This window comes from Antechinus flavipes, chromosome 1 (assembly GCF_016432865.1).
Source record: "Antechinus flavipes isolate AdamAnt ecotype Samford, QLD, Australia chromosome 1, AdamAnt_v2, whole genome shotgun sequence".
In the NCBI taxonomy this organism is placed as follows: domain Eukaryota; kingdom Metazoa; phylum Chordata; class Mammalia; order Dasyuromorphia; family Dasyuridae; genus Antechinus; species Antechinus flavipes.
This window is the reverse complement of record NC_067398.1, coordinates 271700704-271728284: the sequence shown is the minus strand read 5'-3', so window position 1 is coordinate 271728284 and position 27581 is coordinate 271700704. Positions and strand designations below refer to the sequence as shown.

Sequence of the window (27581 nt, the reverse complement as noted above, 5' to 3'; positions counted from 1 at the left end):
ATCACAAGGATATAGTTGCTTCTGCTTTTTTTCCCCCTGAACTAAAAAAGGAAAATGGCACTGATGAAAAGAGAAAGGGAGGTTTTAAAAAGAAGACAGTTTAGTAGTAGATAAACACAAAACAAACAAACAAAAAAAAAAAACACTCAAAGGCAGATAATAAAGTGGAAATTAAAAAGAAAGAAATAGTGATTGGTATATATGTTAGTTGAAAAGATGAGAAACAAATGAGTGCAAACACTCTGATTAAAGATTACTAGTTTAATCACATTTCTTGCTTTTCAGCACCTCATATTTCTTTGTAAAGGGAGAGGAAACAAATAAAGAAGAAAATGTATAAGAGAATATGATGGTCAGAAATGTAAAATTGTGGGATGAAAGGAGGAAGATTGCAGATTGGAGTAGAAAACATTTCAAAAGTAGTTTATAAGAAACACACTTTAAATATAAAAATTCATACAAAATAAAAATGAGGGGATATGGTAAAATTTAAGTTTCAGGAAAATTCTAAAAAGCAGAAATGGCAAGCATGATTTCAGATAAGGCAACAGTAAAAAAATAGATATTAAAAAGAGAGTAAAAAAAAGATAACAGAGAAACTACACTATACTTAAATATATTGTAGATAATGAAATATATTTAATATATATGTATCAAATGACAGAGCATCTAAGTACTTAAAAGAAAAACTAATCAATATAGGACAGACAACAAAACTATAATAGCTGGTAACCTTTTAAATCTAGACAAACCAAATAAAAAGACATTAAGGATCTGAACAGAATTTAGAAAAGTTAAAATTTGGTATCTCTGGCAATTACTGAATGGGAATCACATGGAGTATTGTATATATATACATGTCTATAGTTATATTTATACATATATACATGTATGTATGTATATGTATGTGTGTATATGTATGTATGTATGTATATCCCTACTATGGATAGCACTTTTTCAAAAATTAAGCCCATGTTAGGGCATAAAAACCTTATGAATAAATACAGTAAAGCAAAACTATTTAAAAACATCTACTGACCACCACCAACAATAATAAATACTATTTGAAGAAATCAAAAATAGAGAATAATTTAATCCTCAAGAACTGATAGGCCAAAGTACAAAACATATAATAACAATTATCTTATCAAAGAAAATAATGAGACAACAGACACAAATTTTTGGGATCCTGCCAAAGCAGTCCTTAACTGATATTTTAAATCTTGAAACATTTTCATAAACAAGTGATGGATCAATTAATTGGGCAACTAAAAAAAAAAAAATCAGAGAGACACAAAGACAAGGACAGCTTTGAAATTAACACATTAAATTTATGGTATTTTTTTTTTTTTTAAATCTAAGCTCTATACAAAAGAAGTTCACAGACACAGTCTTTTATTTCTGTACTTTTAAAAATGTATGAATCATGTTTAATAATATTTTTCAAGTTCAGAGTAACAAAAAATAAACATTACAAGATAAAATTTTAAAATAAATTAAAATTATAAAAACCACATGTAATGTCCAGACTAGCTTTCTGGAGGGTCTCAGGATGGGCCTTGGTCTTTAGGGAGAAGTGATGAAGGTTAGGAGAGCCATCATGAGACTGGTCAAAGATGGAATCCCGAATCTTCTCTGTGTTTGTGTCTGAGACTCTTCTGTGTCTCCTCTGTGTCTGAGGCCTTGTCTGTATTTCCCAGCCCTTAAATACTTCAGTATGATTACTGAGCATGTACCAACTGTTAGGAGAGCCATTCCATCACCATATCACACTAAGTATGTGCTTAACTAGAGTGATTACATCATTACATCACATTATGTGCTTAACTAGAGAATCATTAATCTCATCAACCACACTGAGTAGGTGCTTAACTATAAGCAACCTGCTATCAGTATCTTAAGTACACCTTTTCAGAGTTCTAACCATCTACATCTCCTGTTTTCTTTTGTTTTAGAACGCAAAGGGTCACGCCCTCCCTGACTTCTCAGGAAAGGAGATGAAAACACTAAAGGGAAATGGGGAGTCAAACCAGATATTGTTAGCAGGTTTTCTCTGGGCTGAAATTGAAACAGGTATACATAAATCCATCAGCATGGGAGGTATTATACAAGCACATAGTAAGATGTATGTATGTATATCCCTACTATGCTAGTAGGGCTAGTAGTGATGTAACAAACAACATGAATCAGCATAGTGATATAACAAACACTATGAATATACATGTCCATAAGTCCTAGAAGGAGGGTATATAAATAACAATCACACATACACCTGCTTCAGCAGCCAAGATAGTCCAAAACCAATCTACTATCCATTACTTGATGTGTCAGGGACTCTAATGATTCCTGCAAGTTTTGAAGTCCTGCAATAGTCTTATCATGTCTCAGGGAAACCAATGATTCCTGTGGGTTTTAAAGTCTCATTAACAATTTTTGATGTTCATGAGTCAATTGCCATACACATAGGGTTAACTGCCAGGTTCTTTTAGTGGCACACATTGTCAGAGATTGAACCATCTGGTGTTTCTTGGGTCTTTTCCTTTGTTTCAAGAATCTTTTCCATGTCTCTCCGATGGACAAGGCAAATACAGCCTGTTGGCACCCATCTGATTCCTTCTCCATCTGTAGAGATACAAGCAAACCCTCTCCCTCAAGCATTTAACCTATCTGGTCTCTTCTATTCACCACTTTCTGGATCTCTCTACATCACCTGGAGATTATCTAAAGATAGTGGAGCTGCTTGCACTAGACACTGCCCTTCCAGCAGGTTATAAAACCTGTCTGCCAGAACTAGTGCATCTTTATCAAAAATCAAAAAATTAATTGTATAAAGAGCTAAATTTATAAGTTCTCTAAGGTTACCTGTGGCTCCCTCTTTCTTTTGTCTTTGGAGAAGGGTCTTGATGTCTCTGTTTCTTCTCTCTACTATTGCCTGTCCTTGAGGATTAAAAGATATGCCAGTGGTGTATTGTTATGGGCCAGAATTTGAAACAAGGTGCTAACTCACTGGAATTGATAGAAACAATGCTTATGTACTTAAGTTCACACCTTTAAGAGTTCACACATTAGTTCACACATTAGCATTCGAGATTCACAAGTCAGGAACCCACAATCCCACTCTCTCAAAGGAGTCAACCTTTGAGTTCACACCTTTAAGAGATCATATATAAGAAGCTCTTGAAGCCTCAGCGAGGAGTCAGTGGAGGAGATTGAGAAGCCAGAGACTGCAGTCAGGCAGGAGTGGAGATTCAGGAGAGGCTGAAGCTGGAAGAGGCAAAAGACTAGTGGCAACAGCTCTTGGAACCAAGGAGAAAGATAGTCCTCTAAGAAAGCTAACTGGGCTATTTTGAAGGAGACAATAAAGGATTGAACTTTTAACTCTTGGCTGCACTTGAGGTGATTATTATTTTGAACTTAAATGAAAGCTACCTCCAGAAGCCCCCTGAGAAATCTGATCCCAGAGAACGATTATATTTTAGAAAAGGAGAACACTACAATGTATAAAATCTGACATTGTGCATAAAAGTGTGCAAAATGTTTAGAAGTATATGCAGGTCTATTAGCTGTTTTTATTGCTTGTGGCACCCCCATAATTGTAAAAGCTTGCATAAGAAATTCAGTGACCACTCAGGTTGTCTCTTTTGTTGCTGGTGTTGCAAAAGTAAATCCTGAAAAGGTGTCTACTACAACATGGATAAAAGACAGATGACCAAAAAAATTTTTAATGGGTCACATACATTTGCCAAATTTCACTGGGTCTCAAACTATGAGGGTTCTTCCCTGGAGGGAGTGTAGGAGCATGGAAAGGAAGGCAAGCTGTACAGGCTTTTACTATGCTCCTAGCTTCCTCTTTTGTTATCCCAAATTGCAAACATAAAGTTTGAGCAGCCTAATGATATTTAGAATGAGATTCTTGTACTGCCTGAAATAAAGGAAGATTGGCTAACATGGATAGAAGGCTATCTGCTTTTGAATTTTCATTTAAAAAATAGGACTTGGAAGTCCATCATGAGAGTGGACATGCAAGATATAAATCTTACCTGGATACTTTCTCACTTGCTCTTGAAATTCCTTTAAAAAGCTACAAATTTTATTTGGGTTGCAGCAATTCTTTGTACTATAACAACTGAATAGGTCAAATCAGATATTATATTTATATCTCCTGGATAGTAGGTAAGAGCTAGAATGATTGCATACAAATCATTCTGTTGAATGGACTGAAAAAGAGTTCTGACTATTCCCTTTATAGTTAAGTCATGAGTATACAGGACAAATGTTATGTTTGGATGCATCTGTAAAGATAGTTGGTCCTTTAAGAGGAACCCTAGAAACCTTTTCTTCAAGAATCCATTGCCAATTATGTAATAGTCAGGTTATCTTTAATGAAGACCCATGTGTAAAATTTGGAGCTGTGGCCAATAAAATTTTCCACTCCAGGATGGTTTCACAGTATACATTAATATGTCCATTGGTATAAAGGTATATATTTTGTCAGGTCTTATCCCACTCTATCATACTGCGTCCTTGATGAAGGACTGCTGTGGGTGCCTCTTTTGTAGCAAAAACTTATATTTCCAAAGGTTTTTGAGTAGCTCTTTCAACCATATTGGATAAAGCCAGTTCAATTTTTCTCAGAACCCTTTGAGCTTCTTTTGTAAGCTGGCATGATGAATTTAAACCACTGTCTCCCCTTAAAATGTCATATAATGGTTGTAATCGATAGGTAGTCAAGCCTAACACTGGACACATCCATTGGATATCTAAGTGGAGAATGGTTGAGTAAATTGTGGTATATGAATGTTATGGAATATTATTGTTCTGTAAGAAATGACCAGCAAGATAAATACAGAAAGGACTGGCGAGACTTACGTGAACTGATGCTAAGTGAAAGGAGCAGAACCAGGAGATCATTATATACCTCAACAACGATTCTGTATGAGGATGTATTCTGATGGAAGTGGATTTCTTCGATAAAGAGATCTAACTCAGTTTCAATTGATCAAGGATGGACAGAAGGAGCTACACCTAAAGAAAGGACACTGGGAAATGAATATAAACTCTTGCATTTTTGTTTTTCTTCCCGGGTTATTTATATCTTCTGAATCCAATTCTCCCTGTGCAACAAGAGAACTGTTCGGTTCTGCACACATATATTGTATCTAGGATATACTGTAACCTATTTAACATGTATAGGACTGCTTGCCATCTGGAGGAGGGGGTGGAGGGGGGGGGGATTGGAACAGAAGTGAGTGCAAGAAGTGAGTGCAAGGGATAATGTTGCAAAAAATTACCCTGGCATGGGTTCTGTTAATAAAAAGTTATTTAAAAAAAACCAAAACTTTTTTGTTCTTAAAGAAAGCTTTTGTACTGTAAGCACCTTAGGATATACTTCATATCCTAAATATTGAAAAGGAGCATGTCTTCGAATTTTTTCTGGAGCTATATGCAATTTGTGGTTCCTTAGTGTTCTTATGGTCTTTTATAGACATACTTCTAACATTTGCTCCTTAGGTACACACCCTAAAATATCATCCATGTAATGTAACAACATAACTTTTTGAAATGCTTTTCTTACTGGAGTAAGAGCAGTAGCCATATACATTTGGCACACAGTATGGCTATTTTTCATTCGCTGTGGCAAAACTGTCCATTCATATCTTTTATAAGGTTCAGTTAAGTTAATGCTGGGCACTGAAAAGGCATATCTTTTCATATCCTCCTTATCCAGAGGGATAGAATAGAAACAATTCTTAAAGTCTATAACCCAAAGAGGCCATTATCTAGGCAATTGAGTAGGAGACAGAAGTCCAGCTGAAGAGTTCCCATAGTTTCCATCTGTTCACTTACTTTTCTTAAATCAGTCAACATCCTCCATTTTCCAGATTGGCTTGGCCAAAGTACTCAATGGTAATCCTAACTGTTGTAAAATGTCTCTTTCCCATAGATTAATGGGCATTTTTTCAACTATAAAAGGAGTGAAAACTATTTCACCTTCAAATGTCCATCTCAAAGGGGTAGCACTAATTTCAGCTGCTATTGATCCTCCCATGTCAGACATGTAGGTGTCTGCCTCAATCTTTGGCCAATAACTGGACCAATTGACACCTCTAATCTGGGAAACTATCACCAGATTGCTTATTAGGCATCTGTATCAGTGAACCTGATGCTACTACTTTTCCTGGGTGATAAGTCACACCTGTATTAATGATTAGTACATTATCTACTGTAATGGGCTGAGGCTTGAGTTGATGTACTGAGGTCCCAAGCACATGAGGCTAAATAATAATTGGACCATACTCTATTTATGTATGCTTGGAGAAAGAATGGCCCCCGCCCACTCTTTGTGCAAGTCCTGAGGTGTTGTATAGGAAATGACGTTTTTTGGTGGGTGTTGGCAAGGGAGAGGAAAGGGAAGCAGAAGGAGAGACTGCTGGCTGGTGTCTTGACACAGCTGCTCATGTTGGCATTGCGATGGCCCTTCAGCTCCAATCTCCCTCTGCTAGCTGGCTTACTGTCGCAGCTGCCCATATTGCTATTATAATCCTTCCTGTTCATATTGCTATCGCAATCCTTCTTGCCCATATTGCTATCACAATCCCCCCCTCACCTCTACTGAGAATAAAGATTGAAGATTTTCCCCTTAACCTCAATTCCTGACTCTGGCTGATTAAATACGCGGTCATCACAATCTACACATTCCCTAGTTTCCCAAATCAGTATATGAATGGACACTGTTTTGTAAGCATTCTCAGGAGATGAAATGGTCAAGCTTACTATGCCTGGAGGTAAATGATCTATAGGTCAGACAGGGACAGATTTCACCTCTCCAGGGGATATCTCAGTAATCCCAGCTGCATACAACTCTATTCTCCCCAACTGTAATCCCTTTCCCCCATCAGATTGCTTCTTGGCTGATTGGTCATGTTTGAGTACTGAACTTCTAAGGACTCTCTGGGTATAACATTGGCTGCCATCATGCTCCAAGTGTTTTTTGCCTGCAACCTTGGAGCCAAGCCTTGCTTCCCATTTCCCTGAGTCAATCTAAATTCTGATGCCCAATGGAAGCCTCTGTTGCATTTTGAACATAGGGTTTTGGGTCTTGTTCTCCCACTGTTTTCTCACTCAGTCTTTATGCTAACATTGAGCTTTCAAATGCCCTACTTTACCCACTGACGAGTCCCTCTGGAAGTCCCTTGCCAAAAGGGACCCTGTCTTCCCATGTTCAGATCTTGAGAAGTCTGCATCATAGCCTGGGGATAAAAGGTATTTGTGCCCACTGTGGCACAATGTCTTATGATCTCAAGAGCATCCTTTAGAAAAAGAACTAGGAGCTAGGTTTATGTTTTAACTAATAAGATACACCAAACATCATCTAATTCAATTGTTTAAAAGGAAAATCAAATTGTCAAAAAAAGTGAAACAAAAGAATTTATGACCAGTGAAAGAGTATTAAAACAAACTATCAGAAACTACTTTGCTCAGTTATAAGTAAAAAAAAATTTGACAAGTGAAACAATTAATTGTGCATAAAAATATGAAACAGGTTAACAGAAAAATAAATGGGAAACTTAAGTAGTCTAATCAGTAAATTTGAGTAAGACATAAACTCCTATAATAAAAAACGTCAGGATTCAAAAGACAGTTATTACAAAAGTTGCCTGTAAAACTTAAGAAGGGATCCTAATAAACTCCTTCTATGTAACAAATATTCATTGACACCTAAACCAGGGAAAGTTAAAGCTAATAATAGAAAACTACAAGCCAAAGTCTCTAGTGAATTTCAATACAAATAATGTACAATAAAATATTAGCAAATAGACTATAGTAATACATTTTAAAAGAATATATATTGTGATCAAGTTGGATTTATGCCAGGAATGTAGGTTTGGCTCAATATTAGAAAAATTATGAACAGATCATATTAACAACAAAAATAATTTGTCACTATTAAATCAATAGATATAGAAAAAATTTTAACAAAATACAATACCCCTTTAAAAAAAAAAAAACATTAAAAAGAGATGAACCTTTCTTTAAATTTGCCAAATATTTAAAACCAAGAATTAGCATAATAATGAAAAAATGTTAGAAGCCTCCTAGAGGATAAAACAAGGATGTCCATTGTTACCACTATAATTTGGTATAGTTCTAGGGGTGTGAGTGATTACATTAAGACAAAATTAAAGAAATTGAGGGAAGAAGCACAAAAAAAAGAGGATAAAAAATTGTTATTTGAAGATGATATGGTGGTTTATTTAGAGAACCCTTAGAAGTTCAACTAAAAATTAATAAATAAAACAATCCAGTAAAAGAACAGGACATAAAGTAAATCCACAAATCATCTGCACTCTGACAGACTACTAATAAAACCTTGTACAGATAGAAAAAGAGATTCCATTTAAAATAACTATGGAATTTTCAAATATCTTGAGTCCACCTATCAACATGCACAAGAATTACATGAATATGACTACAAATATCTCAACAAAAACTACCAAAAAAGAAAAACAAAATCATCTAATGGAACAAAAAATCAAGGCTTTCAAGGGAAATAACGCATAATGTGGGAAGCTGGTCAACAGTATCAAACCTGAACAGATACTATAAAACAGCAATCATCAATACTAGTTGATACTAATATAAGTAAATAAAATGACCAATAGAAGATATTAGGTATATAAAATCTAAAAGCAATTAAATATTATAATATCATAGTGCTTAAAAAACTGAAGGTCATCAACTAATAAATTAAATGTTTCCCTAGATGACAAAAGTTGCTGGGAAAACTAAAAAGTAGTCTGGCAGAAATTAGATGTTGTGGTTGAGTGATTTTCAGTTATGTCCAACTTTACAATGTTACTTGGGGTTTTCTTGACAAAGATACTAGACTGGATTGCCATTTCCTTCTCCAGCTCATTTTACAGATGAGGAATGTGAGGCAAACAGGGTTAACTGACTTGCCCGGGATCACAAAGCTAGGAAACTTCTGAGCCCACATTTGAACTCAAAAGTTAATAAAAATGACTCTTCCTGACTCTAAGTCCCTATTTACTGCACTACCCATCTGCCCTCAGAAATTATTATTTAATTAAAAATTGGAAAAGATATAATTTTCACAATAAGAGTTCTTGGCTAAAATGATAGAAACTACAAGGAAGAAAATACCTAATTCTGATATATACATTTGAAAACTCTCCTCAAAAATAAAATCAACCCAATTAGAATTAGAAAGGAAATGACTGAATGGGGGAATATTTGGAGGATATTTTTCTCATAAAGATATGCTATTACATAGATATAAGAAATTGTAATAAATATATAAGAACAAGAGTCATTCTCAAAAAAAAAAAAATGAGCAACCTAAGAACAGGTGGTTCTCAAAAAAAAAAAAAAAGGCTATCAATCACAATATAAAAAAAATTAAATCTAAACTAGTAAATATAACAAGAAAAATGAAAATTAAAACAACTTTGAGGTTCTACTTTAGAGCCACTAATTTGGCAAAGATGATCAAAAAAAGAAACGACAATTGTAAAAGGAGCTAAAGGAAAAGAGGCACTTTAATCTACTCTTGGTGGAGCTGGGAATTAGTTTGACTTAGAAAGCAATTTGGAGCTTTGCCTGAGAAGTCATTACATTTTGATCAATAACACCTCTACTACACACATACCCCAAAGAGATCAACATTGGAAATGACTTATACATAAAAATATTTACGGCAACACTCTTTACTATAGGTCAGGAAATTAAGGAACTGAAAAATGCATATGGAATGTAACAACATTATTGAGATGTCATAATTAACAAAAGGTAAAGATTCAGAGAAACCTGGGAAGATATGAAGAGTTGAGTGAAATGTCACCTTGGCAACAAAGTGATAAATAGAGATACCAAGTAAGACAAACATTTTGAAATATAAACAACAAACAAATATAAACAACAAAATGTGGATTTATTTTACTTCTTTTTACTTTTATAAGGGAAAACTTTTATTTAGGATGGGTGAGTTAAAGCATGTGGAAGTGATGATGCGAGGAGAGAAATAACGAGAAAGACAGAGAGAAGCATATCAAGAAAATGTCAGAAAAACATGCATAAAAGAAAGTTCAGAAAAGAACACATGACACACAGGGTTATGTTAAACAATGTTTAATTTAATATACACTTGATTTGCAGTATTGTACAATCTTTTTTTCTTTGTATTTGAAAAAGTATGTTTCTCAAATTAATAAAAACAAAGAATAGGGAAGTAGAGATGATGAAAAGTTCAGCATAACTTCACCAAGCATGCAAGACTAATATATTCTTCTCTAAAGGGTAGCTAGTCTTTTAAATTATTGCAATATTATTAGACATAGCCTATTTAAAATTCAACCAAACACTTCAATTCAATTCAACAAACATTCATTAAGTCCCTACTATAGTCAGGTTTTTCTGTCCAGTATGAATCCTCTGATGTCGTGTAAGGTGTGTCTTCCGGCTAAAACCTTTTCCACATTCATTACATTTATAGGGTTTTTCTCCAGAATGAATTCTTTGATGAATTTTAAACTGTGATATCTGACAGTAGGCTTTCCCACATTCATTACATTTATAAGGTTTCTCTGCAGAATGAACTTTTTGATGAGTATTTAGCTGCGAAATCTGGCTGTAAGCTTTCCCACATTCATTACACTTAAATGGTTTCTCTTGATTATGAGTGTGTTGATGTAGACTAAGGTGTGTACTCCGGTTGAAGCCTTTCCCACATTCTTTACATTTATAGGGTTTTTCTCCAGAATGAATCCTCTGATGTTGAGTAAGTATTCCCCTCTTGGTAAAAGCCTTCCCACATTCACTGCATTTATAGGGTTTCTCTCCAGAATGAATTCTTTGATGATCAGTAAGTATTCCTCGATTGGTGAAGGCTTTTCCACATTCATTACATTTATAAGGTCTTTCTCCACTATGGGTAAGCTGATGTTGAGTTACATGGGCCCTCTGGGTAAAGGCTTTTCCACATTCATAACACTTAAATGGTTTCTCTCCACTATGAGTAAGTTGATGTTGAGTAAGTTGTGCCCTCTGAGTAAAGGCTTTTCCACATTCATTGCACTTAAAGGGTTTTTCTCCAGAATGAATTCTTTGATGTCTAGTAAGGTTTGCCCATTTGGTGAAGGCTTTCCCACATTCATTACATTTATAGGATTTTTCTCCAGAATGATGGATACGATGGAGATTAAGTTGTAAATCCTGACCGAAAACTCTCCCAAATCCTTTATACTTTGAAGATTCCTCTTCCGCATAAATTTTTGGGCATTCAGATAGCTCTGAATTATCTTTGAATCTCTTATCATGTATATCATATTTAGAGAAATTATTTACTAAAGGAATTTTCTGTTGTGTAATTAGCATTGAGCTCAGATTAAAGCTTCTTCCAAATTCACTGTTTTTGAAACCTCTAACCTTATGTGGATTTTCCTCATGAGTGACTGTTCCTAGCTTCAAATGATTTCCCTGTTGGCCTTGCTGCCACAACAACATGTCACAACATTTAAAGGCTTCTACTAGTTCAAAGCTCCAGGAATTATGCCCTTTTATTGTGGTCTCCTGAGAGGAATCTTCTACAGAAGTTTTCCACTTTGGAAATAACTCCTTAGCTTCAGAAGGTCTAGGGTCCCAATCTGGACGGGGGGGGAAAAGTTGTTTTTTTTTTTTTTAATATAAATATAAATCTTGCAAGGATAAAGAAATTTATTATCTTAGGAACGTAATAAAATGGAAGAACATGCTTATGAGAAATACCTGATCTTTCTATGGATACCATTAGTAGAAAAAGTAATTTCCTAACAATAATCCTATGAGGGTAGTGGTAAAAGTATTATCATTTTTTTGTTGTTGTTGATGAGAAAATTTTGAATCAAAGCGGTTTATTCATTTGCCACTCACACAGCTTTTAAGGAATGGAGTTGGGATTTGAATACAAGTCTTGTAAAAAAATCAGTTTCATGGTACATTCCCAATACAATAAAGAATGTAAGTTTTTTTACTACTTGTTCCACAGAGTTTTGGAAACCTAAAAAGATGATATAAATTATTATTATTATTGACATCTGTCAATAAAGAATTGCTATGGTAAAGTTGCTCAAAAGGGGGAAAAATAAACAAAGTATAGAGTAGACAAAGGGGAAATTGATGAAGTATTATGAACAAGTAAAAATAAGATAAGATCAGATTTCAAGACCTCCATGTATACCTGTACTTTTCTAACATATCATGAATAAAAGCATCAAATTAAATTTCTATGATAACATTATAAATCATATCATGATTAACCCTTTCACTCAACTAGTAAAGTAAATCAAAACTTCTGAGCCAAAGAAGGAAATGGACTGCATAGGGAGGTGACACGTTTCTATCAGAATATAAGTTCCCTGAGAGTAAAGAATTTTTCATTCTCTGTATTTCTATTCTCAATACTTCATACATCTTAATAATACTTATTGGTTGACTGATTTAAAAAAAAAACTTCAAATAGAGGCAGGTTATAATGACTATGTTAACAGAAAGGAATTTGTTCAGGTTGAAGTTGAGGTCTCATTCAATTCTGGTACCTGAGATTCTGATCATACTACCTAATCTGTTTTTCTAGTCTCACTATACACAAACAAATTTGATTTATCTCTGTTTCCTCATACATGATGTTTCATCTCCTGTCTCCAGAAGCTGTCCCTCTGAACTAGGAATGAATTTTCTCCTCATCTCTGCCTCACAGAAATCTTTCAATACTCAGCTCAAGCGCCAACTTCTATAAGACATTTTTTCTAATTCCCTCAACTGCCAGGGTTGTTCCTCTCAAACAACCTTAAATTTATGTGCTTATTTGTAGATTTATACACATACATACATATCCACATATCCATCCCCTTACTGTATCCTCTATTAGAAGGCAACTCCTGTTAATGAGATTGTTTCAGTCACTGTATTTGTTTTCCAAGTGCCCGGCACCAAATAGTGCTTACTATATAGTATATAGTACTTAATAAATATTCTGATCATCTCATGAGGTAGAAAGGTTTACTATGAATGAAAAGATTTCAGGATTTAAATATAAGAAATCAGTGATGCCTTTAAGAGCAGTTTCCATAAATTAATGAATACTAAAATTTGGTTAAGAGAATGGAGGGGCAGCTAGTTGGTGCAGTGGATAGAGCCCCAGCCCTGAAATCAGGAGGATCTGAGTTCAAATCTGGCCTCAGACACTTAACACTTTCTAGCTGTGTGACCCTGGGCAAGTAACTTAACCCCAATTGCCTCAGAAAAAAAAAAAAAGAGAAAGAGAGAGAATGGAAGGCTGTAGGCAAATACTATTTCTTAAAAATTGAAAACCTATGTAAGAAGCAGAGCTAATTAGACTCTGCCCTTTTCCAAATACCTGGAAAGTTTAGGGGAGTGATTCCTGGATCAACATTTCAAAGATGTTTTCTCCCTGACTGACCAGCTGATATACTGCTTGTAGTAAATTCCAAGCTGTTATCTTTTCATTCACTCACATAGACTGATGTCTCTTGGAGCCTCACTCTCCAGCATCCATGGCACTTCCATATGTTCTATCTGGGAGGTCACTTTTGATTTGGAAGTTGAAAGCCCTGACGCAGGAAAAAAAAAAAAAAAAAAAGGCAAATGGACATTCATCCTGAAAGGGAAAAAAATTATTCTAGAATACAGTTCAAATTTCTTTGATAGTGAGTGAAAAATTTCTTTGATAGTAAGTGACTTGCCCAGGGTCACACAGCTAGGACGTGTTAAGTGTCTGAGGCCAGATTTGAACTCTGGTCTTCCTGACTTCAGGACTGGTGCTCCATCCACTGTGCCACCTAGCTGCCCCTATTTGTTCTTTTTAATAAGAATGTACTAATATCAAATACCTGGAAGTTTATGAACTAGATTCTTGACAGAAAAGTAGGACAAAGGTGAGCACAGGATGAGAAAAGATTAGAATCATACATTGAGTAAACAATTTTGTTGTCCAAATTTTAGTTCTACAGGGCAAAGATTTCTCAATTGAGTACACAGAGCAAAAAAATCCCATGGTTTGATTAAAAAAAAAATTAAGGATCTCTAGTTTTCTACAAAACTAGTTTTTAAGGCAAAACTTTTTTAAAACTTTTTTTTTAAGACAAAACTAACTTTGACATCAAAAGTCTTTTAAAAGATTGATGTTTTCAAAAAAAAAATCAAAAATCATTAATGTGTAGTCACACGGGAGAAGATTTACCAAGAAAAACTAAGTTCCTATAGTTCTCCAACAACACATCTCTGCAGAGGTCCTGCTGAACAGGTTCCAGTTGCTTCCACTCTTCCCAAGTGAAGTCAGGAGCCACATCCTTGAAAGTCACTGATTCCTAAAATAAATAAATTGATGTTTTTCTACGGTAAATTTCCTCTTTATCTTTGCAGGAGAAGGTGGAGAGATGAACAGGGTGTCTGGAAGACAATTCTGATATTGTTAAATTGCAAAGTGATTACAAATCATTTGTTTACTGCATATCTCCTGTGTGTGCCATTTTATGTCAGACTTAGTGGGGAACAAAAGAACAATATGGACCCCTGCTTTTTAAGAACTTAAATATTTTGAGAGTCATTAAAGTCCATTAGCCAGGAAGAAATTGCCTCTCATAATGTGCTTCTAAAACTTCATATTATTCAGTGATACCCTGGGATATATGACACATATGAGTGTTAGTAAGTTGTTTCCTAGTCTTCTAAGGGATAGCTACACACTTTAAATGAGTATATACTTTCTTCTTAAATCACTGAAACCTAGAGAACTAACAAAATTGTATTTTGTTGATCAAACACACTTCCAATATTAATTTCCAATTGAATACTAACACAGAAATGACTTCAGCATGAATTAAAGATAATTACCCAAAAACATACCAGAAATTTATGACTACCACTACAAAAAAACAAAAAACAAACCAACAAACCCCAAACTTCTTTTCAGAAATAAGAAAGATTTAAATAATTGAAAACATATTTATTTATGACTGAATCATAAAAATGACAGTGCTACTAAATTAATTTATATATCTAGTACCATTCCAATAAAAACATGAAAATTATTTTGTACAACCATGCAAAATAAAAATTTAATTCATCTGGATGAGCAAAAAGTCAAAAAACTTAAGGAAAAGAATGAAAAAAAGTGGGAAGGGAATCTACCAGTACCATAATTCAAAATATATTAGAAAGCATTAATCTTCAAAATTCTTTAGTACTACTTAAAGAGTAAATAATATGATACAAATTAAGTGCAACTTAATATACTGTAGTCACAAAGTGTTTGATAAACCCAAGAATGCTAACTATTGGGGTAAGGACTCCTTATTTGAAAAAAATTTTCTAGGAAAACTAGAGAGCAGTATGGCACCACTTAAGTTTAGACCAATGTCTTATACCATCTAACACAAAAAATTTCAAGTGGCTAATTTAATCTTTTAAAAAACTTAGAAAAAAGAAAGATATATATTTTGTTGTTGTTGTTGTTATTGTTTTTTTTTGCTGACGCAACTGGAGTTAGTGACTTGCCCAGGGTGACACAGCTAGGAAGGTTAAGTATCTGAGGTCACATTTGAACTCAGGTCCTCCTGACTTCAGGGCTGGTGCTCTATCCACTGCCCCACCTAGCTGTCCCCACACCCCCTGGAACTTTTGAAAATATGAATAGAGACCCAACAAGTGAAGGCATGATCACAAAACACAAAACAGACAATTCTGTTTATATAAAGTTGAAAAGCTACTATATTGTGAAGAGATGGAAAAAAAAAAAAAAAGAAGGAAAAGAGCATCAATGAAACATTTAAACTTGCAAAGAAAAGAGCAAAAGAAGTTCAGAAGGGGATATAAGCAAGCAGTATAATATAGATACAATAATGTTAAATTCTATATTTAAAAATAATTAAACATAAAAGATTTAGTGTTATATAAAATAGTTTTTCTATTATTTTATATGTAAAGATTCAAATTAATGTTTTTAATTTTTTTAAATAGCTTTTACAAAGATAGTCTTAAACATCTACCCTTGCAAAACCTTGTATTCCTAATTTTTCTCCCTTCTTCCCCACTTCCCCCTTTCCCTATACAGCAATAATCTGATAAAGGTTAAATATGTGCAATTCTTCTAAACATATTTCCACATTTATCATGCAGAGAAAAAAAAGCAAAAATAAGTAAACAAACAAACAACAACAACAAAAGGGGAAAATATTATGCTCCACATTCCACATTATTATCCACATCCAGTCTCTATAGTCCTCTCTCTGTATGTGGATGGTTCTCTCTATCACAAGTCCAATAGACTTTGTTGAAAAAAGCCTAGTCCATCAGAGTTGATCATCACAAAATCTTGTTGTTGCTGTGCACAATGTTCTCATAGTTCTGCTCACTTCATTCAGCATAAGTTCATATAAGTCTTTCCAAGGTTTTTTGAAATCAGCCTGCTCATTATTTCTTAAAGAACAATAATATTCCATTACTTTCATATACCATAATTTATGAAGCCATTCCCCAACTGATGAGCATCCACCCAGTTTCCAGTTCCTTGCCGCTACAAAAAAAGATTGCTACAAACACTTTTGCAATGTGTTTTTCCCTTTTTTATGATTTCTTTAGGATTACAGACCCAGTAAAAACACTGATAGATCAAAGAGTATGCACAGTTTGATAGTCCTTTGGCTACAGTTCCAAATTGCTCTCCAGAATGGTTGAATCATTTTATAACTCCAACAATGTATTAGTGTCCCAATTTTCCCACATCCCCTCCTACATTTATAATTAGCTCTTCCTATCATCTTAGCCAATCTGAGAGGTATGAGATGGTACATCAGAGTTGTCTTAATTTGTACATCTCTAATCAACAGTGATTTAGAGCATTATTTCTTATGACTATATATGGTTTTAATTTCATCATTTGAAAACTGTCTGTTCATATCTTGTGACCACTTATCAACTGAAGAATGGCTTGTATTCTTAAAAATTTTTGTCAATTCTATATATATTTTAGAAATGAGGTTTTTATCAGACTCATTGAACATAAAATTTTTTCCCAAATTTTCTGCTTCCTTTCTAATCTTGATTGGTTTGTTTTTAATTTAAAATTTTTTTAAAAAAGAATTATTGAAGGCTGATTCAAACAGGAAATGTAGTAAAAAACAGAATTTTCTCTGTGGGATATTTAGCTATCAGGATGTGCCACATATCTCAAGAGAAAATAGAGTTTCCAATCTCTAGAATGAGGCCTTTGATTGAGACAAAAGTCCCAAGAAAAGGGGAAAAAAATGTGTCTATACATGTGCAAAATTAGATCAAAAGGGGAAAAAACATGAGAGGAAAAAAGCAAACAACAATAAAATATTAAACCATAAAATATTATGCTTTAATCTACAGTTTCTTTGTTTGTTGATCCAGCAATGTATCTACTGGATTTGTGTAATGGGCTGAGGCTTGAGTTGACGCACTGAAGTCCCAAGCATGTGAGGCTAAATAGTCATTGGACCATACTCTATTAATATATATGCTTGGAGAAAGAATGGCCCCTGCCCTCTCATTGTGCAAGTCTTGATGTGTTGTATAGGAAATGATGATTTTGGTGGGTAGAGGCAAGGGGGTGGAAAAGGAAGAGGAAAGAGAGACTGCTGGTTGGCATCTTGACACAGCTGCTCACATTGCTATCGCAACCACTCTTCACCTCCAATCCACCTCTGCTAGCTGACTTCCTGTCGCAGCTGCCCATATTGCTATTGCAATCCTTCTTCACCTCTACTGAGAATAAAGATTGAAGATTTTTCCCTTAACCTGAATTCCTGACTCCAGCTGATTTTAAATACACAATCATCACATTTGACACCCAAACATGGGAACCAAGGACCCTACTTTCACTGAAGAAGTCTCCAGTGACCAGGAACTTAGGTGAGTATTATAGACAAACAGGGAACTTATTTTCTTAAAGACTAAACTAGTAACCTTTTTTGGCTGAAATGGGATAGATGCTAGCTAAAGATTCTCCATCCCCCACCCCAATTCCCCCACGCCCAGCCCCATCCAGGAGTAGCACTATAGAAAGCCTGCTTAAGCTGATAGACGATCAAGGGCTATTTATAACTTGGGAACAGACAACTAGACTTCTTGGTACATTAAAACGCACCTCCTCTTGGTTCTTAGAGGAAGAGCAAATATCTCCAGATAATTGGTCATTGATTGGTCAACAGCTCTCTGAATTTTACAATGAAAATGGTCCTCATTCAATTTCCATCAAGGCATTCTATTTATACAATATAATACAGTTGGCCTTAAGAAACCATATAAGTTCTAGAAGAAAAGGAAAAAACTCTAGGAATAGCCAAATGGGGAAGCCTGAGATAAAGAGGAAGACAATGAACAGATTAATGACCATATCCCCACAGGGCATGGAGACTTAAGTGAGGCTCAAGGGTGGGGTGAATCTGAGGCAGCTTCAACCCCACCTAAGGAGCAGGTAATTGACTCTCCTCTGTCAACTCCACCCTCCGTGATGGAGGGAGGAGGGGTAGTGGGGGCAGTGACAGAACCAGCACCTCCTGCACAGCATCCAGCCGCTCCTATGACTAGATTGCAAAAGGACTAATTAAGGCCAAGGCATAAGGGAGAGATGTATTGGAATTCTAACACCACATTTTTCCTGTAATTCAACAGTCTAATTCTTCAGGTCAAGAAAGTAGAAAATACGCTCCTTTTGATATAGAAATCCTCAAAGATCTGAAAAAGACTTGCACTCTTTATAGGGCTACATCAGCTTATTACATGTTATTAAGCTTATTAAGATGTTATTACAGAATTTGGCTTTTGAAATCTTAACCCCTCATGACTAGAAATCTATAGCAAGGATATGCCTAGAACCTGGACAAAACTACTTGTGGCTTTCTGAATATGGTGAGCTCTGTAGGATACAAGCCCAACAAAATAGTCAAAGTGGAGTTCATGCTGCAATCACCTATGACCAACTAACAGTTGTTATATATAACAATATAACAGATTATATATCTATAATAAGTATAGATTCCTATGCAGACGTCACAGTACAGATTAATTATTCCATAACAGCATATGAGCAACTTGCTGCTAATGCTATCAAAGCGTGGGCTTCTCTCTACAATTAAGACGACAAGGATGAGGCCTTCACAAAAATAACACAAGGGCCAAATAAACCCTTTGCTGAATTGTGGGACGTCTGCAGACAGCTGTCACAAGAACAAACGGGGAAAATGCAATAACAGACATTTTGATAAGGCAACTTGCTAAGGAAAATGCTAATGAGACTTGCAGAAGAATTATACTAGGACTGCACAAGGATGCTCTTTTAGAGATCATAAGACGCTGTGCCACAGTGGGCACAAATGCTTATTATATCCAAACTATGTTGAATATGGAAAGACAGGGTCCTTCTTGGCAAAGGAATTCTAGAGAAACTCGTAGATGCTTTCAGTGTGGAAAAGTTGGACATTTGTAGATATGGAGATAGAATGAGAAGACAGGGTGAGAGAATAAAACCCAAAACCCCATGTCCAAAATGTAACCAAGGCTTTCACTGGGCCTCTGAATGTAGATTGACCCAGAGAAATGAGAGGCAGGGCCCAGCTCCAAAATATCAATCAAAAGATAGGTAGGATATGATAGCAACTGAGGTTACACCCAGAGAGTCTTTAGAAATTCAGGATTCTGATGTCATCAACCAACAGAAAAGCAATCAGGATTACAGTTGGGGAGGTTACAGGCCTTTTTCACACAACAGGGCAGTGTCCAGTGCAGACAGCTCCACTATCTTTAGATAATTGCCAGGTGATATGGAGAAATCCAGAAAGTGGTAAATAGAAGGGAATTAGGTTAACTGCTTGGGGGAAGGTGGAGAAGGAATCAGCTGTATTCGCCTTGTCCATTGCAGAGAGACGGAGCAGACCCTTGAAACAAAGGAGAAGACCCAAGAAATATTAGGTGGTTCTGTTGCTGATTGTGCTCACCATTAAGAGAGTGTGGCAGTTATGGCGTTTGACTCATGGACATAGAAAATTGTTGGACTTCAAAACCCTCAGGAATCATTGGATTCTCTGAGACATGTTAAGATTGTTGTAGGACTTAAAAACCCTCAGGAATCATTGGATTCTCTGAGACATAAGATTGTTGTAGGACTTGAAAACCCTCAAGAATCATTGGATTCTTTGAGACATAAGACTTGAAAGCCCTCAGGAATCATTGGATTTTCTGAGAAATGATAAGACTCTTACAAGACTTCAAAATCTGCTGGAATCATTGGATTCCCTAACACATAAAAAGACTTTTGCAGGACTTCAAAAGCTTGGGGGGATCATTGGATTCCCTGACATGTGAAGAAATGGACAATAGATTGGTTTTGGACTATCTCTTGGCTGCTGAAGAAGGCGTAGTGTGACTGCTTTTACATACTCTCCTTCTAGGACTTCTGGCAATCTTTTACAACACCATGTTGCTGTACAATTCATGTTTGTTACACCACATCAAGCCTGCACTGACTATGGGGAGAGTCATCACTAATAGCCTCTATGTTATTGTTATGTGCTTGTGTAATACCTCCCATGCTGATAGGTTTGTGCATACCTGTTTCTAATAAGACCCTTCAGCCCAGAGATCCACTAGCAATCCCCACTTCCCTTTGGTGCTTTTCATCTCCCTTCCTGAGATGTCAGGGAGGTCGTGATCACCTCCTTTTCGGTGCTTTTTCGTCCTTTCCTGAGAAGTCAGGGAGGATGTGATCACCTCCCCTTGGGGGCTCTGACCTCCCTGAGGAGTCAGGGATGGCATGACCACCTGTGTTCTAAAACAAAAGAAAGCGGTAGATGTAATAGGCTGAGGCTTGAGTTGATGCACTGAGGTCCCAAGCACGTGAGGTTAAATAGTAATTGAACCATACTCTATTAATATATATGCTTGGAGAAAGAATGGCCCCTGCCCACTCTTTGTGCAAGTCTTGATGTGTTGTATAGGAAATGACGATTTTGGTGGATGGAGGCAAGAGGGCGGAAAAGGAAGCAGAAAGAGAGACTGCTGGCTGGCATCTTGACACAGCTGCTCACATTGCTATCGTGACAGCCCTTCACCTCTGATCCCCTTTTCACCTCTGATCCCCTTTTCATCTGCAATCCCCCTTCATCTCTGCTGGCTGGCTTCCTGTTTTTTGCTATCGCAATCCTTCTCCACCTCTACTGAGAATAAAGAGTGAAGATTTTTCCCTTAACCTGAATTCCTGACTTTGGCTGATTTTAAATACACGGTCATCACAAGTCTGTATCTCAAAGAGATCACAAAAAAGGGAAAAGGGGGGCAGTTAAGTGTTGTAGTGGATAGAGTACCAGCCCTGAAATCAGGAGGACCTGAGTTCAAATCTGGTCTCAGACATTTAACAGTTCCTAGCTGTGTGACCCTTGGGCAAGTCATTTAACTTCAATTGCCTCAATAAAAAAAAAAAAAGGGAAACAAAAGGGAAAAGGACCCATATGTGCCCTTTTTGTAGCGACAAGGAACTGGAAACTGAGTGGATGTTCATCAGTTGGGGAATAGCTGAATAAGTTACAGTGTGTAAATATAATGAAATATTATTGCTCTGTAAGAAATGATGAGCAGGCTGATTTCAGAAAACCTTGAAAAGATTTACATGAATTGATGATACTAAATGATTCAAAGCAATTTCAACAGACTTGTGATGGAAAGAGCCATCCGCATCCAGAGAAACTATGGGAGACTAAATGTGGATCAAAGCATAGTATTTTCACCTTTTGTTGCTATTGTCATTTGTTTGTTTTCTTTCTCGTGGTTTTTTTCCTCTTTTGATCTAACTTTTCTTGCAAAGCATGACCAATGTGGAGATATGTTTAGAAAAATGAATTTGGAATTATGCTCAAAAAGTTATCAAACTGTGCATACCCTTTGATCTAGCAGTGTTTCTACTGGTCTTATACTCCAAAGAGATAACAAAGAAGGGAAAGGGACCTGTATGTGCCAAAATGTTTGTGGCAGCCCTGTTTGTAGTGACTAGAAACTGGAAAATGAATGGATACCCATCAATTGGAGAATAGTTGAATAAATTGTGGTATATGAACATTATGGAATATTATTATTCTGTAAGAAATGACCAGCAGGATGAATACAGAGAGGACTGGTGAGACTTACATGAACTGATGCTAATTGAAATGAGCAGAACCAGAAGATCATTATATACCTCAACAACAAAACTATATGAGGATGTATTCTGATGGAAGTCGATCTCTTCGATAAAGAGATCCAATTCAGTTTCAATTGATCAAGGATGGACAGAAGCAGCTACACCCAAAGAAAGAACATTGGGAAATGAATATAAACTGCTTGCATTTTTGTTTTTCTTCCCGGGTTATTTATATCTTCTGAATCCAATTCTCCCTGTGCAACAAGAGAACTGTTCAGTTCTGCACACATATATTGTATCTAGGATATACTGTAACCTATTTAATATGTATAGGAGTGCTTGCTATCTGGGGGAGGAACAGAAGTGAGTGCAAGGAATAATGTTGTAAAAGATTACCCTGGCATGGGTTCTGTCAATAAAAAGTTATTTAAAAAAAAAAAGAAAGAAAGAAAAATTGTACATGTTTAACCTATATTAAATTACTTGCTGTTTAGGGGAGAGGGTAATAAGGAAGGGGAAAAATTTGGAACATAAGTTTTTTGCTAAGGTGAGTGTTGAAAACTATCTTTGCATGTATTTGGAAAATAAAAAGCTATAAAAATATTTTTTAAATAACTGTAAACAAAAAAAAAAGAAAAGAAAGGTGTCTATACTGATGACCATAGTGAGAGAGAGAAAGGGCAATGCATCTCACCAGAAATTTGGTTACTGGGAACATTTCTTCCTTTTCTGTGCTTTCTTCTTGAAGAAGAGAAGAATCAGAGGAACATGAAACTGTGGAGAAAGGATGGGAACCCTAAGGCTCTGACATTTTTAAAAAGAATGGCACGCACAATATAAAAATCTAATATTATTTCTGTGGTCAAAGCAAGTTTCCAAGGATGGAATTCTGCTTCATGAAAAATGTTAAGATTTAACTATTCAGTCTCCAATGCCATCTGGAGTGTGTAATTCTGGATCTTTCCATAGTTATATGCCCATTTAATGAGGAATTATTATTGTGCCAAAATGATAGAATATAGAATGAATCAAATGGCTGACATCCTTGCAGAAAATGGCTTTATAGGAAATTGAATTTTTTTATCTATTAAAAAATAGTTTACTTATAGTAGTAATGTGGAACAGAGAATAAATTTAACCTATATAAACTTGCTATGAGACCTTGAGCAAGACAGAGGATCTTACTGAACTTAAATTTTTTCCATCTTGTACAACTGGGATACTTGTATATGCTTTACTGCTTTGTCTTCCTTAGAATTAGCATAGCACCTGGCACATAGTAAGCTCTAGTAAATTCTTATTGAATGACTGAGCTCAAAGGGCCCTTAGAAGATAAAAAGAATTATTAATGCAAAATAATAGGATGAACCTAAGACTCAAGTCATTATATTCCTGGATGTTGATGTCAAATATGTGGTCTTCAGGCTAATACTGCCTGCAATACTGCCAAAACCAGAGTAAAATGTAATTGGGAAATGTTTAACAAAATAAATGAAAATACAATAGAACACAGATAATGTTAATATGATTTTCTATATCAATATGTGACCTTCAGAATTCTTATGTATATCTAGGCCTCATTTCTATTTCAGTTTGACATCACTGTTTTAGAGAACACCCTGTAAAAGTATACAGTTGGATTGTGCTTGATATCTATACACTTACAAGAATAGCATTGTAAAAATGTTTTCTATTTTGTGGTCATTTAGTGAACCTGTAAGATAGAGCTGACTGGATGTCACAAGAAAAGAGGACCAATACTGGAATTAAAAAGGATCTTCCTTATTCTTCTCAAAAAGCTAAATAGTGCCTGCTTCCTCCTCCATGAAATGGAAAACTTCTTTCTCTCCTTCTATTTTATCTCTTTACTACTGTTTCTCCAAGAACCCCTCTGAAACCCTGTATTGTCTATTTCTCCCTATTAACACTCCAAAAACACTTTGCTCTTTCCCTCTATTTTTCTGTAGCTCTCACCTTCCTCCTCAAGGGTTTGGGTCAAATCTTCCACCAAGCAGACCACTTCCTCAATATTCTCTGGACATTGTGACTTTACCCAAATCCGGATCTCACTAGGCAAGATGGTCAGGAATTGCTCTAGCACCAGCAGCTCCAGGATCTGTTCCTTGGAATGAAGCTCTGGCCTCAGCCACTGAAGGCAGAGTTCCCAGAGCTGGTTCACAGCTTCACGGGGTCCAGCCTTCTCCGGGTATGGAAAACATCTGAAGTTCTGGCGAGAAGCCTCTGAATTAAATTTTTTCTCTCTTCCTATGGTGGTATGTACTTTCAGGGCTCTGTTTTGTTCTTGAACATCCAAGTTTGGGGGATTCAAGGGAACGGTCATCTTACTCAGAGCCAGCATCTTTCTACTTGAACTACCACGATGGACTTCAAATCAGCACTCTTAGCAATCAGTTTTCCTCAGACTCAGGCTGAATGTCTTCATACATTTCTGGGTAAAGCTGAGAATAAATATATAATAATTAGCTGGAGGGAGGAAGGAGCCCTGGTGGTAGACAATAATGAAATACTAAGTTAAGCATGTTGCTAAATCAAGTTCACACAAAAGATCATAGATATTTAGTATTTTATTTACAGAATAATCTCTTTACAAATATCTTGTCAACTATGGAATAAGTCTCATTTATCTGCATTGTACAGATGAAGAAACAGATTCAGTAAGGCTGACTTAAATCAACTTCCCACCGTGCTGCTCAGAGCTTAAAAATATACATTTTGCATGGTTGATGAATTTTACATGAGAGGAGCCAATCTTATTTATGCATGTGTTATAATAACTTACCAAAAAATGTATGTCATTAAAAAAAAGGCAAGCTATATCATAGTTTGCACAATAGAACGATGTAAGTTACTTAAGAATGGTGTAAAGTACAAAATTCCTTAGTAAGAAGAGGTCCAATAGAATAGCACCTCTCTATCCATTCCCAAACTGGCCTTCTGAAGTCAAGAAGTAAACTTGACATCTCAGTGCTCTAGGGCCTTAAGTTTTTGCAGAGAAACTGCCAACTTGAATTGGTTGAGGGCACTTAATGATAGAATCACAGGGCATGTGATCTTATATTGGTGTCAATGTAGGATCCTGTATTGATGGGATCACAGGCCCAGTCCCTAACCCAAATGCTTATAGATTTAAAGCTGGAAAACACCCCATTTCTTCTCCCCCGACCCCCGTTTCACAAATGAGCAAACTGAAATAGAAGTTAAATAACACAGGTAATAAGTATCTGGCATCAGATCTGAACTCAGGTCTTCCTACCAACAAACCTGGGTCCGAGCACAGCACCATCAAGACGCTTACTCTGCGTCCCCGCAAAATGATATCATTTCACAATACATTTTGGGCCTCGTATTTCCAAGAGTAGAGAGGAAAGGCCCATTGTCAAACCAGCTTCTGCCAGGAAACCTGCTTCCTTCCAATACCTCAAGAAAGGCCGTTCCCTCATCCCGGCGGAGCACAAGCTCCTCGGCGCCTCTCTCTCATCTTTCCCACCACTCCCAGATCTCTCGCCCTCCTCTAGCTCACCCGGGAGGGTCTCCTTCTTTGGGCAGTCTCGGTTCCTATGTGCGCTGCGCTAAATTAGTGGAGACGGGGACGATTAACATACGGAGAGCAGGTGAGGACAAAACTGCCCAAAGCAGAAGATGCCTCGACTGTGAACAGCTGAGGCTTGCAGAGCTGTAAACGAACTTCCCATCGCTCTTCCAGCACCCAGAACAAACAAACACCCCCTACACACATATACACACAATTTGCACGAGTCCAAGGGCAGAGACAGACGCTTGTGTCACCAATATCTGTGGATTTGATCCGTTTAACATGACTGTAAGGCCGACCTCATCATCAGATGCGTATTGTCAAGACATGGATTGACGATTGCCTGAACTCAGCCTGTTTGAACTACGATTCCCAGAATCCTCCGGGCATTGATTCTAAAGCTTGGGATGAATGGAAAGAGTTCTGGATGGAGTTGGGATTCAGAAAATCTGATTTTCAGCCGGAAATTTATGTCTGGGTAGTGCTTTTCAGAAGTTCTTTGGGTAGGAAACGATGAAAGGAAAAGTGGAAAGGAAAAGGAAGAGATTCTTAGAAGCGGTACATATTAGGGAGCCAATGGTTAGAGGGGGAGGGAATTAAGAGGGAGGATATACAGTGAAGAAAAATAGAATGGAGAGAAATATGAAGCTAATAATTATAATTATAACTTTGAATGTGATGAATTCACCCATAAAACGGAAATAGATTAGAATGGATTAAAAACTCAAATCTGACTATATGTTTTTTAAAAGAAATACATTTTAAAATGAACGGTACAAAGAGTAGAACTGTATAAAACACAAAGCAGAATTTATTATGCTTCAACTGAAACAAAAAAAAGCAGAGGTAGCAATCATGATCTCAAAATTAAAGCTAAAATGAATTTAATTTAAAAAGATAAACAGGGAAACTATATTATGTTAATAGATACCATAGATAATGAAGTAATATTAATACTAAATTTATATACTCCAAATGCTATCACATCCATATTTTAAAAGGAAAAGGTGTATTCAATGTCATACCAATCATACTCCCAAGAAATTATTTTATAGATTTAGAAAAAAAAAAAAGACAAAGTTCATCTGGAAGAACAAAAGGTCAAAAATTTCAAGGGAATTAATGAAAAAAATGCAAATGAAGGAGGCCTAGCTGTGCCAGACCTAAAACTATATTATAAAGCAGCAGTAATCAAAACCATTTGCTACTGGCAAAGAAATAGAATAATTGATTGATGGAATAGGTTAGGTTCACAGAACAAAATAGTCAATGACTATAGTAATCTAGTGTTTGACAAACCCAAAGACCCCAGCTTTTGGGATGAAAACTCACTATTTGACAAAAACTAATGGGAGAATTAGAAACTAGTATGGCAGAAACTAAGCACTGATCCACACCTACCATACTATACCAAGAGAAGGTCAAAATGGGTTCATGATTTAAACATAAAGAGTGATATTATAAGCAAATTAGAAGAATAAAGGATAATTAACCTCAGATCTGTGGAGAAGGAAGGAATTTGTGGCCAAAGAAGAACTGGAGTTCATTGCTAAATACGAAATAGATAATTTTGATTATATTAAGTTAAAAAGTTTTTGTACAAACAAAACTAATGCAGACAAGATTAGATGGAAAGCAATAAACTGGGGAAATATTTTTACATTCAAAGGTTCTGATAAAGGCCTCATTTCTAAAATATATGGAGAATTGACTCAAATTTATAAGAATTCAAGCCATTCTCTAATTGACAAGTGGTCAAAGGATATGAACAATTTTAAGATGAAAAAATTAAAACCATTTCTAGTCATATGAAAAGAT

General features: G+C 35.9%; 1 protein-coding gene across 1 annotated transcript; it reads right to left on the bottom strand.

Annotated features, from left to right (window-relative positions):
- Positions 1 to 1178: 1178 nt before the first annotated feature.
- LOC127545282 (zinc finger protein ZFP2-like) lies at positions 1179 to 25926 on the bottom strand. Its single transcript, XM_051972461.1, has 7 exons — positions 25752 to 25926; positions 24185 to 24669; positions 22905 to 22984; positions 14258 to 14384; positions 13533 to 13628; positions 11929 to 12055; positions 1179 to 11692 (listed from the first exon to the last, which is right to left on the bottom strand). The coding sequence occupies exons 2-7, from the start codon at positions 24567 to 24569 to the stop codon at positions 10408 to 10410; spliced, it is 2100 nt and encodes a 699-aa protein (XP_051828421.1). The 5' UTR covers positions 24570 to 24669; positions 25752 to 25926; the 3' UTR covers positions 1179 to 10407.
- Positions 25927 to 27581: the final 1655 nt, after the last annotated feature.